A 21,555-nucleotide genomic window follows, 5' to 3' on the forward strand; every position below is an offset into this window, starting at 1 on the left:
TCTGGCGGGGGGAGCCTCCAGAGTGACTGTGTCTGGCGAGTGAGACAAATAACGATAGCCAGGAATGCCTAATCGGGCAGCTGCTCGCGCTGGGCACCAGCTGACGACTTTTCTGCAAACACCATAATCAGTGAAACTGCTTCTGTTTACTCAATAAATAGATTTTACTGCCTCTGAAACACAAATATGTTGTCCCTTCTAAAAGTACCTGTTTATATCTGTGTTTTAAAGAGCCTCGGAAGGTCCGGGCTCCCGTACCATAGGCAGGAATACTCGTTATTTCCCTGTATATTGTACTCTTTTATTGTGTGTGTTGGCTTGTGACAGATTGTGTGTCTGTGGATTTTTGTATGGCTCGCTTATGAGTTCTCCAGTGATCGGCAGGCGTTTAACGTAGCTGCCCCTTTGCTAGCTACTGATATGAGGCATGTTGCATTAGTGGCATCATCCTATGAAGGGAGCCGGGGGAGGGTGATGAAATAACTTTAAGTAAAGTAATTAATAGCATTTACTCTTGTCAGGAAAGGGTTTCTGGCAAGCTTCTATGGATTTACTACTGCACATGTCTGAGCCTCCACGCCTTCCTACCATGGAAATAGTCAAAGGCTGGAGTAACTCCTCTTCCTGGATGGGAAGGAGAACGGATCAATCCGAGATTTTCTGGGAGTATTTGGAAAGTGATTTCCCCTTGTAAAAATATGTTTTTACAGCGAAGAAAAAAAGAAAGACAAAATGTGCGTTTGCACAGTGGGACCCATTACCTTTGTGCTTAAATTTAAACTAGGGAGGCACTCTGGCGGAATTGGAGCTCAACAGTAGAATATCTGCACCCGGCTGTAGGCATACTTCTACAGGCCTTCATTTACTGTTTTTTTCAAGAATAGAGCCCTTTATTTTAAATTTCATTTAAAACCTTCTTGACGTACAGTGTGCGTTTGCAGTGAAAATACCATTTCAGTGCGGACCCCATAAGGAGTAACTTGTGTTCGAAATTGTGTGCTGTCTTCCTGAGAAAATGACAGAGGGAGAAAGGAGCAGATAAGTTGTTCAGTGATGCAATAGTAGTGTACTAAGTTTGGGCCGGTATTCCGTTTTCCCAGCATTCTGGCTTGCGAGCCACCCTTGCCGCAAGGGGCAAGTGGTGCTATCTGTGTTGCCCTGAAAAGTAATTATTCCCCCAAACTTTTTAAACCTATTAAAATGTTATTTATGCTTACATTCTGAACCAGTAGCCAAGACCAACAGATCTCGATGCAGCTGGTGAGCGAATCCACCCCCGATTCACAGTAGCATGAATGATGGTGGTGTATATTTTACTGTGAAGCTCCAGGTGGCACATTGAATTGGTGACATCCATTGCATCTGATGTTAAAAGTACAGTGATAAATCGCAAGTTTAATTAAAAATTGATTTAAAACATTAGTGTTGAGCTTTTCATCTTTTCTCTAAAACTTTAATCAAACTGGACGGTTTTAGCAGTCAATCTTAGCTGCAAGGGGGAGAGAAATGCAGAACTGGGATAAACCGGTGAAGTATAATTCCACTGCCCGAGACTCTAAACATTCATGGTAAATTGATGAGGAATGAATGAGGCTGGCAGAATTCATTCACATCGGGGAGACTCCCAGACCCCCCCTGCAGCAGCACCCACAGATGGCAGAGCAGTGGGGTTTAAACGTTTGACATCTGAGGACCGCTGCTCAATCATTACTGGAACCTGGGGACCCCATTGAATCGATATTGGAATCCAAGGAGCATGTTCGATGATTTGAACCACCAAAAAGTCCACACTAAGTACAGAAACCATTATTCATCAAGCAAACGCAAAAATGAATTATTTTACTCAATTCAGAAATAAATATTAAAGGACGGTTGGAGAGTTTCTAAATTCAATTGAGACCACTCATCTTCCATACTATGTTGTGTTTAAGGCTCCCTGTTTTCCGTTTTTACTGATTTTTACAGATCAATACAGACCGAAAACCATCTATTTGTTGTCTGTATTTATTTTTAAATATAGATAAAAACGGAAATTGGGTGCTTTTTGAGTGATTCTAAATACATTTTGCCATGACTGCCAGGCCAATAACTGTGTGGACTGATAGGTAAGGGTGTTAGAAAAGAAAGGAATTTTGGTAAAGAGGATTAAACAGCAGTAGATATGCACAAAGCTGACACTGAAATGCGCATTGATTTATCTTCTGTAGGTGTTCATACCACTGGAACCTGGCAGAAATTCAAGCATGGCTGCATATTTATTGGTTAAATAAATATGGAAATATTCTAGTTTCAGCTTTATTTTTCTCACAAAACCCATAATAAATATGGATAAATACACATGAAGATGACAAAAAATAAATATGGATAAATACAGATGGAAATGTCAAAAAAATAAATCCCATAAAAACGGCAGCCCTAGTTGTGTTTGAGCTCCCACTAATAAATCTGAAGATACTAACTTAATATTTAGCTTCCAATGTCAATTTCCTTCACATTTACAGAACGTTTTAAAATTTTCAATTTTATATTTTGCATATATACATTTTATTAATCTTACTTAATAATTTTCTAAGCAGCAGCAGACCCTCTGAATAAGCTTTGTGGACCCACAAGGGTCCCCAGACCACAGGTTAAGAACCCCTGTGGTAGACTATAAATGAACAAAAACTCACCACATGATGGGTGGGGTCTTTATGTTTTTTAAAGAGGGTTTCTTTGAGTTCTTCTGTCTAAATATATTTTACCAAGTTCAGGCAGATACCTGACTGATTCTCCCAAGAGCTCAAAACGTCCACCAGTCCTGAATCATATTGAAGTCTGCGCTCCCTGTTGCCAGATAAAGCTTGAAATTTATCCGGGTTGGGAACGTGGCTATTAGGTTTCAGGACAATCCGGACAAGGTCAGCAAGATCCATGAACGTCACTTAATCAAAATGCCCGGGGTAGCGGAAATGAAATCACATGTCATTTAACCTTTTACTTTCACTCGCATATGCAGGCTTACACATACACACTTACTCACTATCGCTTTCACATAAACACACTCTCACCTGCAAGCACGAACACAACAAACATTAAAAACTTTTTTTTACTTGCCTCTGCTGCCAGGGAGGATCATATTCCAGTTAATTGTAACCTATTCTCTATTACACTAATAGTGAATAATTATTATTCTCTATTAGTGTAACAAAAAATTGACAGAAAACAAGTAATGTGGAGCCCCAGCCACTGTCCATAATGAAGAACTGCCATTGTGTTCCTGGCCCAAATGTTGCCACCTCTGAGGCCATGGGTCTCAAAGGCAGTGCCAGGTGTCACAAGAGGCAAACCTGGGGTCGCACTGTATGACGCCCATGGGAAGATATAGGCCAAGTTACTTTGAATAAATCAAGTTGCTTTTAATATATCCACCCCAGGAAATCATGGAAGTAACTATCCACTTTCACCGATTGTTCTGCTAAGGGCTATGGATCCCATTTGCATTGGGTTCCAGATCATCTCTTTACCAGCCTAAGTCAGGTATCGTCTCTGGAGGTCTGTTTCTGCAGAAGCGGTGACTGTGGTAAGGATATATGAAGAATAAGTTTTGTACCAAACGTTTGTCCTGTCCAAGACAGTTGCAGTAACAAAGTCATTTTTTTAGTGTAGTCTACAATGCAGACGACAGGTGAGTGCGGGTCTTATAACCTACTGGTAAGTGGCCTGAAGCAGTGAAAGGCAGTAAACCTGCTCAGGTGTACTGGGGAGATTGAGGTAAATGCATAGAATATATATATTTTTAAGCATGAAAATATTCACTGCAGAAAGAATTTAATTGGTGAATTTATTTGCTGATTAGGGATATCACTGGATCAAGGCTGGGGTACCACTTCTTTCTTGGACTCGCTGTGTGCATGTCCTCTCTCAGAGGAAGCTCTTTGTTGTCAAAGAACCATTGTGACTAGGAGTAACCGCTGATCCAGTGCAGGGAGTGCACGCCTCCAGATGACCTGAGAGCCACTGTGCTCTTGGATTAAGTTTTCTTCAGAGAAACCTAAATCAGAAGGAAATTGTACACAGAATGTTCAAAACTCTGCAGTTAGCTGGGTAGGTCCCCATTCAGCCTGACTCCGTTCCAAAGACACTTACCGTTCATGTATTTTTCTGCTGGCTGTTTGCTAGTTCTGGGAGTAGTTTGTGCTTGGTGTTTCGGTAATTTAACTTTCCTAAAGTTCTTGGCTAGTAATATATTACTAGAATCTCCTTTGTCTGCATGATGCGAATCTCGTTAACTCGTTAACTGTTTTGATTTGTTTGAGATTTAGTCTTTGACACCCCAGCACCTCTAGCTAGAGTTCTTCACAGTCCTACAATTTAATAAAGTGCACTAGCTAGAGCTTTTTACCTCCTGCAGATGGGTCGAATACCGCGTAATTCCACTTCTAAACCCAACTTTGTACAAGCATGTGCACTGCTGAGATGGGTGAAGAGGTGTTTGTGTTAATAAATGTTTGGTAATATTCACCCGATCATCTCATCTCATCTTATTTTATAGAGCTAAGCAGAGAGAGGAACCAGCATTTGCTGAGTCATAAATGTCTCTATTTTTGCACAGCCTAGATCAACATGTTCCCTATCGTATTTTCCGTGTAAGTCAGTGGTGCTGTTTCCCACCATGTTTTGTACCGAGTACATATGTCCATACGGACGTGCAGCTGTCCTATGAAAAGCGTGCCTAAGGCAAGCCCGTCTGTACCAGTCCAAGCATCATGTGGGAAGAATATGCTGCCAGTATTGCTCTACTTCACTCCTCTTTGGTTAGTGAAGAACTTAGGGCCTTATTTAGAATTTGGCGGATGGGATAGTCTGTCATAAACATGACGGATGTCCCACCAGGCATATTACAAGTGCATTACAGCTTTTATCACTTGTAGTAAGGCTGACAGGATATCCGCCTCTTTTGTGACAGAGGATCCTATATGCCAAATTATAAATAAGACCTGTAGTCTCTTTCTCTTCCCTTCTTACCTTTAAATGCTCTTAAAACTAGATTCCCTGTGAGAAGTGCCCTATACCTGTGAATTTCTTTTCAGTTCTTACAATTTCAATCCAACTCCTATCGAACGTCATTCCCTTCCAATCAAGCAAATTCATGCCACCGCCCCTAGAAACCTTTTTTTTGTTGCCTCACCTTATCTTGTGTTCTTCTGAACGCCCACTCCATTTCCAAGCACACATCGAGATTCATGACTTTTATTAATAAACATGATGTAGATGTAATGTTTGTTACAGAAACCTGGCTAAAGAGCAACTCTTGCTCTGATATTGCACAAGAGGTTCCCTCAGGCTATCACATTACTCACATAGAGCACGCTGGCTCCACCTGTATTAAAGGCAGAGTGGCTGTAATTAGCCAAGACCTTATTAAGATTTCCACTTTCTCCATGGGTAATAAACTTGTGGCCGAATTTCTCTTCCTCAATCTTACTATCAGACTAACTTGCAATAATAATTGTCTTTACATTTATAGACCTCCATACTCGTTGAGTATTTCAAAATTAGAATAGATGACTATCGTCCTAGCGATGCACAGGACCTGGCCAGATCCCACACCATTCTTGAGCTAAATTAAATGGTGGAAGGACCCACGTACTGCACTTTTCACATGATATGTTTTATTGTTGCTAATCCGGATCTAGTCCAGTTCAATTCCACACTTGAATTGTTTCGGTCTGACCACAAGGCAATATTTATTTCAGTCAATCCTCTCTCACATGGGACAGCCACCTACAGAGCTCTTCCTCTTCAGGCCTAGCAATGTCATACTCTTCTATACTCTTCTGCGCCCAGTTTTCATGTGAACATGATTATTAATGCGGTCTCTTTTAACCAATGGATCACATCAGCACTCCATGCCTTTCTTATTTTGAGGGCATGTTAACCTCACCACTACACTACCTCTTCTGCCTGTTCTCAGAAAAGTAGCAGTATCTAAAAAGGCACCATAAAACCTTTGTGAGATGCTAGAAGCTTAATTACTCTCCAACAGACAAACAAGTCCACAAGGAGGAGTTTTGTGCCTTACACAAGCACATGCCACATATTACCACCTGTGTATTGAGAATTCTGAGAACCCTTATGTAGCAATGTTGTGTGTCATTAGCAATTTGGCCAAAACTACAGTTGTAAACTTTGCAGCTGTAACTTCGACCCGCCCTACTTTTGTTCTCACTTAAAAAAAACGATTTATCATTCTGAAATTGATACGTTTTTCAATACGTTGTCTACCACTGAGCCTACTGTTCCTGCAAAGTCCTTCTCACAGAAATAATTTCCAAATAGAGTTTCTATCAATTTTAGGTAAGCTTTGAGAACAATTTACTCTCTAAATTGAAGTCTATATCTTCAGGCTGTTCCATGGAACTTTGTCCAGTGAAAAGAGCAATTATAGATACCTTTTGCTCCTTTAAGTCTTTGCCAAAAATACAGAGAAGATTGTAAATCAACAACTTTCTGCATTCATAGAAACCAGCAACCTTCTTGGTTATCATCAGTCAAGGGTCTGTCTTTCATTCGATATGAGAACAGTCCTGGAATCTGCAGTGTATGCATTCATATGCTCTTGGATTAATTCAAGGAGAAGCAGTCCTTATTCTTTCAGAACTCTGGGGTACATTTGTCACTGTATCCCACATCATTTTGTTATATCACCTTTCCACCATAGAACTGCCTAGCTGTCCATTGACATGGTTCTCAACTTTTTAAGGGTTGACCTCAAGCCTTGACACTAGAGCCCTAGCAGTCCTCTCCTGCCCTAAACTCCATGCTCACATGTATGTCTTCCCTCCTGTATCCCTCATCTTTTTATTTTTATTGTTTAGTCTAAGATTCTGTGCCTAATCTGATGACACCCAACGTTTCCTTAGGTTAGAAGGCGACTTTTCAACACTACCATCTCAGTTTTGAATCTGCATGTGTGCTGTGGCCAGCTGGATGAACGGCAGCTAAGCAGTAATTAAACCGAAATTTTCATTTTTGGCAATCCCTGTGTCTGGTCCAGTGTCTGGTTTCCAAAGGACCTAGACCATAATCTTATCCCCGTTACCTCTGTCCGGAATGTAGGCATCATGTCTGACGACAGACTTGCCTTTGATTGCCACATTGATACTCACTTCCTTCCTAGTGAGGGCCATCTAGAAGATAATTTCCTTTCCACCTCAACACTCCAAAAATGGTACTTCAAGCCAGTATATTCCCTAGGTGTGACTACTGTAGGTTTGCTGGCTTACGTGATAGGCAAACTATAGCACATTCAGAATACAGCTGACCGTCTACTCATAAGTGTGATTGCCAATCTAAAATTTGTTGTCATCTTCAGTCTCTACATTGGTATCCTGCGTGTGGGTGCTACATTTTTAAAGCTTATGACAAAGCCCTTCACTCTTCTTTAAAGAAACTTATAAGATTTCTATTTACAAGATATGCTTCTAATAGAGCACTTTGCTCCAGAGTTCCCATGTTCTGAATGTCGTGTATCGAAACCAGGCCTTCTCTGTAACCACAGCTTCTGCTTCGAATTTGCTTGCCTACAGTTGCAGCCGGCATGGATCGGCTGAGGGAGATGTGGGGGGCAGGTGGGGGTAAAGGGTTGTAAAAAAAATAAAAAAGAAGAAAAACTTACCTTTTGCTGCATCTCTCCTCCGTCTTCTCTCCCAGCCGAACAGGTACCAGGAAGCACACCCAGGCTCCCCTGAACAATCACAATGCTGCAATACAGCATTGTTTATTGGTAAGCACCCAGGCTCCCCTGACCAATCACAACACTGCATTGCAGCGAAGTGATTCGTCTGAGCGCCGTGGTTCGGCGCTGAGCCAGGGAATAGGAGCCTGGGCATGTTCTCCACCCAGGCTGTAATGCAGCCTGGGTGGGGCTGTGATGCAGCCTGGGTGGAGAACATGCAAAGTGTGCATGACGGTTTGGCTGGCCCGAGAGGCAAACCACTCCTCCCCTGCTCCTTTGTCATTGGAGCAGCCCCCGCCACCCAAAGCTGCAGTAGAAGGAAACATAAAATGATGATAACCTCGAGTTAATATCATTTAATGTTTCCTTTATTTCACTGCAGCAAATTAGTGGGGAGATGCTCCTCCGCCTTAGTGGAGGAGCACCTTTTCACTTTTTGTGAAAATGTGTCAGATTTTCTTTTGCTGGAACCAGGATACTATAAATATAGAGCTCTGAGTATTTTTCGTGACCCATCAGTTTCAGTTAATCCATTCTTTCATATTCCGTGGATAAACAATTTCAGAACAAAGTGATTTAACAGCATCCTAAAGTAGCTTGTGTTTTTTGGATGAATAATTTTTTCAGAACTGAGCGTTTTACTGTATTAAAAGTAGAGCATTTTAGTCTATAGGAGACGTTTTCAATATTCTTTATGTTGTCAGTTTGCTACAGAAACGTTGTCCTGAATGTTTTACGTTGTGTGCTCTTTACATGGCGGCCTTTAACTTTAAAAGGAATTTGCCTGTAATTCCCACATAGCTGCCAACGATGACGTCGGCAGCACCGGTTAGCTTTAGATCTGGCCAGACTACCGTGCCAGGCTGTCTTGGGAATTGCCTGACCTCCATCTTCTGTCAAGTAAATTTAACTCGGACTATTTTCTAAAAGTTGGATCTTTTCCCAGAAGATTAAGGGAGCTCAGATTTAATCCCCGACATACAACTTTATTTTCGAAAAGCTACTAAAACAAATTCATGCTGAGAACTTTGTTCCTTTTGGCACCCCGAGTAATAAAGAGCTAAGAGACCTGTAGTGCATGTCAGAGACAGGTAATAAATGTGTACCTGTAGGAAGTGGTACCGATGTAATTTGTTAAAAAATATTGTTGCGTTTCTCTAGATGAAAAAACACAATCCTTCGTGCCCGGGGCCTGTAATGTCGCGCTGCAAGGAAGGAGAATAATACTGTACAAAAATGACCAGATGGGATGTTTCATTTTGAGGGATCTGGGATGGACTGAGATTTGCTTTCTTTGAAGTCTGAATAATGGTGCCTCTAGCGTATTTATTAAGGACACCGTTTATACTGAGATGTGTTAAATAAACTAAGTGATATAGACAGATGCAGTGTTATGTCCAAGACGTACAGAAAGAAGTGCTGGTCTGCCTTGGTAATTGTAATTTCTGACGTCCATGCTTCTACATGATTCTTTTAGACATTATGAATGTCCATTTCTGCATTTTTTGTTAAAAGTATGTAGAACAGAGCCCTTCCCATTATTCTGGGGTTCCTGGGGACAGAGCTCTCCTACCAGCTTTCTTCATTTGCGTACCCCCCTCTCTATATGATCTTATGGCTTTAGCTGCTCCACTAAGACATTGTGGTCCATGATCAATTGAGGGCCTGTGCTGACAACATTGAGTCCCCCCATGAATCTTCTGTCTCTGAAATGAATCATTGCACTCCCGCACAGTATACTCCTTTATCAGCCACTATTTCCCCTGTACCTACATTAATTCTGTAAACTATTACTGTATCTATCCTCCTTCCTCAGCCTATGGTCCATCTCCTGCCCAGTGCATTATTTTGGAAGCCTGTCTTTTCTCTCCCTTGCGCACCTCTTGTTGGCCTTCCTTCTCTTATTTTCATTCCTCAGTGAGCTTCTATTATAATCTGATACTGTCCATCAATCCTTCTATACTCTTCATCACTCCTTTCTATACCCTTTACCCTGACCTCTCGCTATTATCTTGCCTCCGCTTCTTCTCCTCTGTTCCTTTCCAGGCCCTATCTTCTATTTCGTTGAGATGCATGTTATGCCTCTGTTTCCCTCAATTAGCTCTGTTCTTACCTCCTTCTTTACTCCCAACCAGATCTTCTCTTACCCACCCCCTCAAATCTGTGAAGACTGCTGTCTTTTTCTTCCATAGAACTGCCCACCCCTAAAAATGTACCGTACATGCCCTTCTGTCCGCTTCTGTGTCCCTTCCTCTGCATGTATCTATGCATAAAAGCCTGTATCACGATCTTTCTTGGTAACCCTCAAGCTTGTCTCATCTCCCTTCAGTATTAAAACTCCAGCTGTCCCTGCCGCTTTCCTCATTCTTCCATCGAGATCAGATGCCATCCACCTCTAGTGCATCATCCTATGGTTTATATTCTAATTCTCTACCACATCATCCTCCTGTGGCATACATGATGCCCAACTCTGATCGAATGCATTTGTCACTTTACTCCCTATCCCAGACTCCTACTTTCAGATCCTCCATTTGTGGGTGCCTCCATCAGCCTCAACGAGGTACCTCCCATTCAGCTTGTTAATTCCTTTGTATTGGATTTAGCAATGTGGAATGAATGCATGAACGACTTCAGTTTGTAATTGACAGTGAGATGAGAAGATAGTGTCAAGTGGATCCCATCTTTGAGAAAAGGCAGTACTTGCCATTCCACTACTGCAGAAGCCACTGATCAATATTTAAGTGTTCTAAGTTAGAATATAAATCTTGAAATCACTAACTCATGGTTGTTTCATCTCGCAGGTCAATAACTAAACTATCACCATGTCTGATGGGGATTATGACTACCTCATAAAATTCTTGGCACTTGGAGATTCGGGAGTCGGAAAGACGAGTTTTCTCTTCCAGTACACAGATGGAAAGTTTAACTCCAAATTCATCACAACAGTGGGCATCGACTTTAGGGAAAAGAGAGTGGTAAGTCTTCTCATCTCTACAAAACTCGGTTCAAGTAGCATTTAAAAAAAGATTTATGGAAATTTGAATCCCATAAACCCTGACACATTATCTTGGAATGTTTATAGAAAAGAGCCAGAACATTGGCATCAGGTTCCAGTAGTGTGACTGCTTTAAGCAGAGGCAGGCTGGGTATCCAAAAGCAGCCCTAAAAAATGCTCAAACTAGCCCTGCTCCCTCCAACTCCTAGCGCAGTCTCTCACTTGCCATCCTTCTCTTCTCTCCTCCTGTTAGCTTTCTGTCTACCTTCTCTTCCTCTCTCTTTCTTTCTCTCTCTTAAAACCACCCCATGCCTGCTGCAATTAATGTCTGGAAGCGAGGGAGTGACAGGGGTACCAGGAGCAGCCCTAGGCTTTCAAAATCGGCCTCCAAGGGCACTAACTCACTGGAAAAATGTCCAGTGGAATAAAAAAACCTGTCTGGCCTGGGCTCAAAGTAACAGAGAAGTGTCCTACCGAGATCTTTACAACAAAATGTAAAACATTGAGAGATTGTAGCTTTAAGAACTTTGGTGTGATACTTTCAGACACTTATTTGTATGTGCCAAACGCACACGTGCAGCACTGGACCATCTACCCCAAGAACGTTTGACACATCTGGGTTGTTTATGAATATTGATAGGTTAGCTGTACCCGTAAGGAGCAGCATGTGGTGGCCAGGAGTTAGATCAATTATCTAGTCTCTTAGGAAAGCTTTTCAGGGGCTGTATTTGCCTGAATTCTTTGGAAATGGCATGTGGGCCAATATGGACAACTGCTTGACTGTTATTGTTTACATTCTGCTGTGAGATTTTAGTTGTCAGCTATTGTTGTAATACTGAAGTACATGGCTTACACCCATGGAATTGAGAGCACTCCCCATCGTCTGATTGGATAGAAAGAAGTACATGGCATTTTGAGACTCACAGGAGCCTTTATGAATTATAAACTGCCATCGGCAAATTACCAATTCACTTTGGACCGGTATAAAGCCCACATCTTCACAGTTTAAAATCTTTTGGGTGTTTAACCAAGGCATTCAACCTGTTCTTACATTAGAGGTTGACTTAGTGCTGGGATGTGCCCTAGTGTGTGATCATTTTCAATACTGCTGACAGCTCAACACACTGACAGCGCTTGTAGATGTGTTTGAAGTATTGCATTTTTTATGCCTTTCCTACTAGACTGTACATGGACGGTCTATTGTGATATGCTTACAGTGGGTTTAGATCCCACCCATTGCTTAACATCGGTTGGCTTCATTGCCACTCTTATTTGCTTGCTTCTCATTTGTTAACTCGCATGGGCTTTCCTTGTTCTTCTGATGTTTGTCCCTTACCTGGTGTAATTCCAACAGAAAGGAGGCCATTCTTTGAATTCTACTTTTTGCACATTTTTCACTGTTCCTTATGCTTTTACATGTGTCACATGCGCCATTCATTTCCTGCACGAGCACTGATGTGCACACAAATGTTTGGGTTAAATCCACACACAATGTAAATAGTGCTGATACACCAATTATATTCATAATTTTCTTTATATAGACCGCTTTATATAATTTTCATAAACTATTGATGTCTCCTTTCTGTTGTAATTGTTTACACTTTACATTGCCTACGAATATTACCTGTTGAGACGTTGTTGTTTGTTACTCATTAACTACGCAGGTCTCAACTGGGTTTAGGGGTTATCTCCTGTGGCTTTTTCCTTGGCCTTTACCGGAGTATTGCCGCAGTCCAGCCTCCTGCCATTGCTTGCTTCTTCAGGCATTACTTTTTTCTTTTTGTTAAAGCACTCTACGAGATTGCATGTGTTTCCAACTATCTCCGTTTAGTACTCCTCTTCCACCCTCAGCGCTGATTTGTCTTGCCTGTGTGCTTCTTCCCCACTTCTTCTGTGGTGGCTTCCCCTTGTGTGCTTCCCCCCTCCCACAATGGTTTCTCGACTGTGAGCTTCTGCCCTCTCCGAGCTCCAAATGCTGTCTCTTGTTATGTTGTGTACTTTTATGCGTTCTGCAGCTCGAGTCTTTGCCCGAGCTCATAGAATGATATGAGGTCACACAGTGAGGGTTGGTATTGTGAAGCTGGACGGATGTGGACACAGACCCCTGTGCCTGTGCTGTATTGGAGGTTCGAATTAGTGATTAAAGCCTTTAAATCCAACTGCCTTGGCTTCATCATTACAGTTGTGGCAATGGGTGACTCATACTTCTGCAAACCCGTACTCTGAGCCACCTGACTATTCGTGAACTCTGCCTTGAAACGAAGACCGCAACGGAGGTACCTCGCAAGTACAACTTTGTTGTGGAAGGGTTGTTCACTTGCTCATGCCATATTCATTTCCCCTGTGTGATCTTCCCAGGGGCATATCAATGTTTTGGACTGTTACAGCGAGCACGCTCTGTCATGCAGGGTCGGCCATATTGACTCGGGCCCGGCACTGTTTGTATATTTGGTGTTTTTCTCGTACATGATAGCAACAGCCATTACTTGTGTTGGCAACCTGTGGGGGCATTCAGCTTTTGTTCCTGTGATATGCACACCACGAGTATTGCCCCAGAAGTAAATTTTCGGCAATTGAAAACTTTGTGACGTGCACACCTGACATGAATTGTGTGTCGAGGATCAGGTTACTCATTTGTGCTTGGGGATAATTATTTGGGTGATACGCACACCTACCAGGTGCAATTAGTACACAGTGACATGCACACCTACTGTGAGTGTGGAACAAGTTTTCATCTCTAAATGCAGAATTGGCGGCAGTGACTTGTTATATAGCTACACAGGTAACTTCTGTATTTTAGTTTCAGCATGGTTAGGTGTGGGTCCCTATTTCTTTTTTGTGGTTATTTATTGAGGATACTGTACTGCAATGTCAACAATGAATCTTGCCGCTCCACAGTCTTCCATGGTGAAAGATGATGTAGTGAATTGCTTGAGGTAGGAATAATGGAAAGATGACTTCATTAACTAAATCAATACTTTTAGAAGTGAGGATATGTCTCCAGATATAAGAAAATTCTTCTGCATTGCCTTGGGCCTGGGAGAATCCTCGCTCTGGGAACGAAGGAGACCTATTCACTCAAGCCGTGGCAGATTTAGGTGCTTATTATGCACCTACAGTGTGTATGGCTATTGATCGGATCAGTATAATTTCTACCATCATAAACAGGGCCCCAATGAGAAAATAGAGGAAGATGTGGCCACTTTAAGAAAGTTGACATTGTCTTGCAAACTTGGCATGATTGAAGATCAGTTGTGGGTCCATGGGGATTCTAGTTTACAGGAAGTTACAGCCATTATTATCAAGTCTGAGCTTACTTCTAGATGTGCCAAAGCTGTGGTTTCTTCTAGTAAAAAGGAAGGTGGTGAGGATATAGTCCAAATTGTTAAGGGAAGGAATTCCTGCAAAATGACCAAGTGAGTCTTAAGAAGGAGGAACACAGAACCCAAGGTGGAGGATGTATAACTTGAGGAGAAAATGTTACCAGTGTGGTAGCACCTCTCATTTGGCCCAGGATAAGAAGAGTCCTGCTTTAGGCCAGAAGTGTGCAAAATGTAGGATCACTGGACATTTTGCATGTGTGTGTGTTTCGAATCCAAGTCTTGAAAGTGCGTGGTCAAAGAGTGCGATCAAGATGAGGCCTAGTTCTGATGTGGATGCCTCCCAAGTTCTTAGCATACATGATGAGGTGAAATGGGTAGATGGCAAACACAGTAAAAGACAGTGTGTAAGGTGGTGGCTGAGGGTGTTCAAGTGACTCTGGTAGCAGATTCTGGATCGCCTTACACCATCATTAACCAAGACATATGGTCGGATTTATTCTGTTGGAAAATTGTTTCTGGGTTGGAGAAGCCAGACGTTCACCCACAGAGTTACATGGGTGAGGTTATTGCTTTATTGCTTTATTGGGATACCGTAAGCTGCTGTTTGAGTTAAAAAGGCAGCAAGCAGAGAGTAAACTTTGTTTCCATGCCTGGTTTGTGTGTTCTAGGATGGTGGGATCAAGGGGAGTTGGGCATCTTTCTCGACCCCAATAGTCCGGATCCTGTCTTAAGTGTGGGCAGTGAAAGGAAGGAAAACAGTGTATTTGCAAGGACATTTCCTAAGGTTTTCACTGGTTCAGTGGAGGAACTTAAGGGTTTTGCCCTCAAAATTATTTTGAGAGAAGCTGCTCACCTCTGTAAATTAAGTAAAATCCCTACATGTTTTAAGGATGGGTAGTTAATGACCTCAACAAAGTGGTGGAGAGTGGAGTAATTGAACAAGTCGAGTCATCAGACTGGGTCGGCCCCCTTTTGTGGCAAGGAAGGCAAATGGCCACATCCGTTTGTGTGTGGACTTCTGGGAACCTAATAAGAACATTTATGTGGATGTGTTTTCCCTGCCCAGGATTTCTGAATTGCTATCAGTTACTTGAAAGATAGATTGGTTTTCCACTATAGATCTGACTTCAGCGTACTACCAGGTCCCTATACATAAGAGCAGCAAACCTCTTTCCTCATTTATCAGCTCTATTTGTATGTTCAAGGTTAGGCGTGTTCCTTTTGGATTGGCGTCAGCTGCCGCCATGTTCCAATGACTCATGCACCTATTGTTTAAGGACACAAGAAACGTAATTTTCTTCCAGGATAACATCTTGTTCAAGGGTAGGAATAGAAAGGAACATGATGGGGTTTTGCTGGAAGTGTTAAAAACTTTGGAGCTTTGTCAGCTGAGGAGTCCCAAGTGCAGGTTTGCGAGGAACACTGTAATGCATTTGGGGCATGAGATCCGCTCTAAAGGGATCAGTCTTAAGTCTGAATTAGTTGATGCTATCAAGGCCCCTGTACCCCCAAAGTAATGATGAGGTATGATCCATTTTAGGATAAGCTGAGTTCTATTTCAAGTTTGTTTCTAACTTCTCAGTGAAAATATTCCCCTTCACCTACTACTCAAGAAGGGGTGCACATTTTTATGGACGTATGAATGCCAATTCTGTTTTGACAGCATTAAGGGGGATATTTGTGCAGTCCTGGCCCTTCAAGGTTTTGAACACAAGCTCAAGAGTTTCATCAACACTGATGCGAGTGGAAAGGGATTAGGTGCGCTACTGTCCCAGTTGCAGGAAGATGGAACAGAGGGTATTGTAGCCTTTGCCTCCCGAGCACTCACCATAACTGAGGAAAAGTACTCCATTATTGAGAGGAAGATCTTGAGATGTGTGTGGGGGCTCAAGACACTTTTGACAGTTCATTTGGGGTACTAAACTTACAGTGATGACTGACCACAAACCTTTCACAAAGGTCCTCATGTCACAAGGTTCAAGTAGTGTGTCTCCTAGAAGTCTGCACATGTCCATGCAGTTATTAGATTTTGTTTATGAAATAAAGTATGTGCCAGGGGTGCATAAGAAGATAGCAGACTTTTTAATCAGATGTCCGTTACCTGTGGATGGTGAAGTAAACAATGACTGGGAGGATGAGTTGGTGGCAACTGTTTTTGAGGAGGAACTACAAAGTTTTGATTGTGAGGAATGGGCCAATGCCATCTCTCACAGTGATGTGCTAACTACTGTTTTTAGGTACGTCCTAAATGGCTGACTAGAGAAAGTTCAGTTGTGTAAAGACCATATTCCATTCTGGGAATTAAAGAATGATTTATCTATTGAAGAGTTGTTGCTTAGAGGTGGCAAGTTAATTCCGCCAAGGGCATTCCGGGACTAGGTCATAAACCTTTGCCATGAGGGTCACCTTCTTAGAGTAAAAACTAAGTGTAGTGTTAAACAATAATACTGGTGGCCAGGGGTAGATAAGGAGATTGAGAGAGTAGTGAGGGAGTGTGTGAAGTGTATTAATTCTGACAAAACCTTAATGACATTTAAGCCACCCTTGCAGCCTCTTGCAGTCCCGATTATGTCTTGGGAAAGAGTAGGGATTGACATATTTGAACCTGTGAAAGATGTTAATGGTTTGCACAAATATATTCTAGTGCTGGTTGATCACTTTTCCAAGTGGCCTGAAATGAAAGTGGTGCAAAGAGCAGATTCTGAATTGTTGTTGTGCTTGTTAGGAGAGGTGTTTTCCCATGAAGGGTTGCCAAAGGATATTATTTCTGATAACGGGGGACAGCTCTTGGCTCATAGTTCTAAGAATTTCATAAAGAAAACTGGAATTGTACACAGGACCATGTCCCTTTGTCATCCTGAGGGCAATGGAAGTGTTGAATTCATCAATAGAGTCATAAAAAGTATAATTACGTTCTCAAATAGTAACAGGGTGGATAGGGAGGATGAATTGAGGAAAACGGTGGGTACCTAGAGGGTTACCCAATGTGAGTCAACAGAAAATAGCCCTTTTGAGCTGGTGAAGGGGAGACCACCACGTACTAAAGATAATATGGGGTGGTTAGGATGCCCAAAGATTGTTGCTCGGTCACCAAGAAAAGTGAGGAATTGCATGGAAATGAGACAAGCTAAGTATAAGCATACATATCACTTATATGGTGTGTAAAAAGTGAACCTTTGTGTTGGCGATCTTTTGAAGGTAAAAAAAGGGAGGCTAACATGGAAAGGTGAAAGTAATTGCTCTACACCCCTGAAAGTGGTGAAAATGTTGTGTAATTCTGCACTACTCATTGATGGGAAAGTGTGCCACGCTAGAAGACTAGCATTATTTAGGGAGAGAACAGTTTCAGGTTCAAGTAGGGAAGGCTCTGAGAATGGGCACTGAGATGAGTACACTGCCAAGAAAGTATGATTGGGTTGATGATGTAACCCCTTTGGGTGTATTGGCAAAGGATTCTCCACAAGAACCTATGAGAAGTGTTGACCCTGTTCCTGTGTCTCAAGACTCTGTTGTAGTTGATCCTGCCCCTGTGTTTCAAGACCAGTTTTGAATAATTGTGGAATTTCAGATTGTGGTGGTCCCAAAAGATTGTGTAGATACAGGGGACGCCTATCAGTAGATCACCAGGTTGGGGCAGGAATGTTTGTAGCCCAATCACCTGGATAATTATATTATAGTTATAATTTGTTAGTTCCTTATGGAGATGTATTCTGTCTATAGGGTTCTAATCTTTTAAGAATTGCAGTGGAGTGCTTAGAAATAGCACGCTGTCTCCTTTAGTCATATTTTAATCACAAAGTTAATGTAACAATGTTCTGTATATATATTGTGGAAAAGAGGAAGTGTTACGTTGTGTGCTCATATGTGTTCTGGAGCTTGAGTCTTTTCCAGAGCTCATATAATGATATGAGGTCACACAGTGAAGGTTGGCATTGTGGAACTGGATGGAGGTGGAGGGTGACCCCTGTGCCTGTGCTGTATTGGAGGTTTGAGTTAGTTAATAAAGCCTTTAAATCCAACTGTCTTGGACTTATCTTTACATTTCTCACCTATTTGCTTTTCTGCCATGCTCCACGTTGTTCTACCTTTTGCCCATTTCACCACAATACCCTCTGTGTGGCTCACTCCACCCACGCACTCCATGTTGCTTCTATACCCCTGTAATGGGTCTGCCCCCTTCCCATCTTGCTTCTTCCACTTGTATTGCCCATCTCTGCCTGCTTTCTGAAAAATCCCAAACTGCGTTCTACTACTATGTTCTCCCAAATAAACACATTGTAGACTCTTCCCTCCTCTATACTATTCAATCCAACTAACAGACACACATGTGCACCACTCCAATTAACAACTTATATTTCCATATTCTAATCCAATCTGTCTTCTAGAGTAGTGTGCTGTTAGACCCTGCATCCTTGGTGTGGTTTTCTCTGTCCTTTAACCTCTACATCCTGTATTTTTGATTATATGTAGCACTTCGTTTTGGCTGGTTTTTGTACTCTGGGCAATTTACCATTGCTGATCAGCGCTAAAGTGTAAGTGCTTCCTGTGTAAATTGTGATTATTATTGGTTATCCATGATTGGCATATTTGATTTACTGGTAAGTCCCTAGTAAAGTGCACTGTGAGTGCCCAGGGCCTGTAAGTCAAATGCTGCTAGTGGGCCTGCAGCACTGGTTGTGCCACCCACATGAGTAGTCCTGTAAACCTTTCTCAGACCTGCCATTTCAGTGTCTGTGAGTGCAATTTTAAACTGTCATGTCAATCTCGATAGTGCACCCACATGCCAGGTCCAACCATTCCCTTTTACTACATGTAAGGCATCCCTAAGGTGGGCCAAGGTACCTTCATGAGTAGGGCACAGCATATGTGAAAGTTAGGACATGCACTGGTGTGTTTTGCATGTCCTGATAGCGAAATACTGTCAATTTAGTTTTCACTATTGCAAGAAATAGCCCTCCCTTAGGTTATCATTGGACTGCCTTGTAACATTTTACAAGTGTAACTTTAAATTGGTAAAAGCTAGCGATTTGGAGTTTGGGCTCTCTGAACTCAGAATTTAAAAACACATCTTTTAGTGAAGGTGTTTTTTAAATTATGTGTTTGAAAATGCCACTTTTCTTGCTCTACCATCCTGTGCCTCTGCCTGCTTGTGGAATCAATTGTCTGGTTTAGACTGACAGCTAGGTTATTTGTGCATTTACTCTAGGCAGTTGCACAAAGGGAGTTGAGGTGTGCCCTGCATATTCTGATGGCCCATCACCAGGCTGAGAATTGTTACTGACAGCTGAAAAGGGCTGTGCCTGGCCTCTCACAGTGCTGTCTCCGCCCCCCTGTACTTTGTCTGGAGCCAAGGCAGGATCTTGTGGACAACAACGATTTTCCTTTGAAGTGGGCCTACTTCAAAGGCCAAAAGGGGGATAAGTATTGGACCTAAAACCCCAGACCTTTACAACACTTCTGGATTGAGGACTCTACCAAGAAGAAGAGCTGTCAGGAGGAGTACTGCTCGTTTGATGTGTGTTGATTTGCTGGGTTGGCCTGCAGTTGCTGCTTCTGTCTTTGGGCTGTGAAATAACTGGACGTTGCTTTTGAATCCTGCTTTTCCAAGGCTCTCCAAGGACTTTTGTGTGCTTTCCTCCTGTTGGAAGTCTCGGGACCATCCAAGACTTCACCTGCAGCATCCCTGAACTCCACTGCTGGGAATTCCGACCTGCCAAGTGGTGCTAATTCCAGTTCTAGGCCCATGGAGGTTGTTGCTGTTGTAAAAGACTGCTAAATTGATGCATCACCCTTCCAGAGCATGTTTTTCAGAAGCAGCACCGCCGTGCGGGAGAAATTTCCACGCATCTCTACCGTGCAGCTAAAGAAATCGACACATTACTGGTCTGCGGCTGGAAGAATCGACGCAACGCCTCTTTGCCGCCTCTTTGCCGCCGCTGCATCGACCTCCAGCACGTCTAGATTTCCACTCATCGCACCTGTGCACCAACATTTCCACCGCATCACTCACAGACTAGTACAGTCTTCCTATTTTGACGCATCGCTTCCCCCTACAGTCTGGAACCGTGCAACACTTCTCCTGTGTGCAGCAGAACAGACGCATCATTTTCCTTTGGATTCAGGAACCGATGCATCGCTGAGTTTTCCGACGCTTCTCTCCTCTGCGACTGTTTTTTCCCTGTGGATTTTGACGCATCTCGTGCCCAGGGACTCTGGAACTAACGCATCCCTAAGTTTTCTGACACTTCCCTCCTCTGCAACAGTTTCTCCCTGTGGATTATATATTTTTCTATAAACATATTTTATTGAGTTTTGTTTGCCAACATCACGCACCAGGTGCATCAAAATACACAATCATTAACCAGAATTGAAGTTGACATGTTTAGACAATACAATAGTTACTTAATTTAACAAAACAACTGAAATCAAACAAAACCCCCCAACCTGCTGCGGTCACAGCAAAGTAAATAGATATCTTTACATAGTAATTCAGTCCCTGGGTATTGTCCCGGTTTATCTGCTCAATTCATGAATTGACAACAGTATGTATGAAAACAATGTTATGAATGGTGTAACCTCTCCTTGTCCAGTATGGTGGGTGGTGGAGTCGGGGGGGGGGGGGGTTCAGTACTATTCCTCTATAGTCCGTCATTCGCTGCCATATACGCGTATGTTTCTGAGGGTAACCCCGGGCCCTGAAGCTGGGTTTTTCCAATCCCATACAAAAATCCATACCTCGTTTCCAGACACCCTAACATTGGTGCAGAGGGTGTTTTCTAGGAGAGAGCAATGTCACGTTTAGACAAAGCTAATCCTAAGAACAAAAGGTGGCGCATATATCTATTACCCCCAATATCTTCTGCAATATGGAGTAAAGCTAGTCGTGGTGTGCTACCTATGGTACATCCCAGCATCTCATTTGAGCATCTATGGATCCCCTTCCAGAACCAGTCTAGACCAGGGCATGTCCATACTTTATGCAAGAAGGTGGCCTCTTCCACTCCACAGTGTAGATATGTAGTGGGCGCAATGAGCCCGGCTCGATTAAAAGCCGTACTCGTGTATAATATGTTCTGTGCAAATATTTCAGTTGTATCAGCCACAATCTCGAGGAGATGGCCACTCCTCTGGGGGACTCCAGGGCCTCCCTCCACTCACCATTGTCAATCGGGCCAATGTCAGCCTGCCATGTCTCCCGAAGAGAGTCGAATGATGATGCGCTATTAGTAACCAGAGTGTGATATATTTTAGAAATGTTGTTTTGTTGTAGATCACCCTTCCCTGTGGATTCTGACGCAACCAAGGTACATTGTGTAAAACCACTGAATCTGTAACATTCTATGGACATAATTGCCTAAGTAATAGCTTAAAACCTTTAAAAAGTGATATTTTGAGTTATCTATGATGGATTTTTGTCGTTTTGGTCATGTGACTTCAACATTCACATGGACCAAGCGGCCGATCTGGAATCCGTGAAGCTGTGCGACTCCCTGCGCATCCTGAATCCAACCCCATAT

General features: G+C 42.5%; 1 protein-coding gene across 13 annotated transcripts in view; it reads left to right on the top strand.

The window, feature by feature from the left end:
- RAB27A (RAB27A, member RAS oncogene family) overlaps nucleotides 1-21,555 on the top strand; it is a 462,534-nt gene that overhangs the window by 335,649 nt on the left and 105,330 nt on the right. For all 13 annotated transcript variants that reach the window (XM_085644145.1, XM_085644154.1, XM_085644157.1 and 10 more), the window contains one exon: nucleotides 10,522-10,695. In XM_085644145.1, the coding sequence (XP_085500271.1) occupies nucleotides 10,543-10,695 (153 nt within the window). In that variant the 5' untranslated portion in view covers nucleotides 10,522-10,542. The remainder of the gene's footprint in view (nucleotides 1-10,521; nucleotides 10,696-21,555) is intronic.

The sequence above is a fragment of the Triturus cristatus genome, chromosome 3_1 (assembly GCF_964204655.1).
Source record: "Triturus cristatus chromosome 3_1, aTriCri1.1, whole genome shotgun sequence".
Lineage (NCBI taxonomy): Eukaryota > Metazoa > Chordata > Amphibia > Caudata > Salamandridae > Triturus > Triturus cristatus.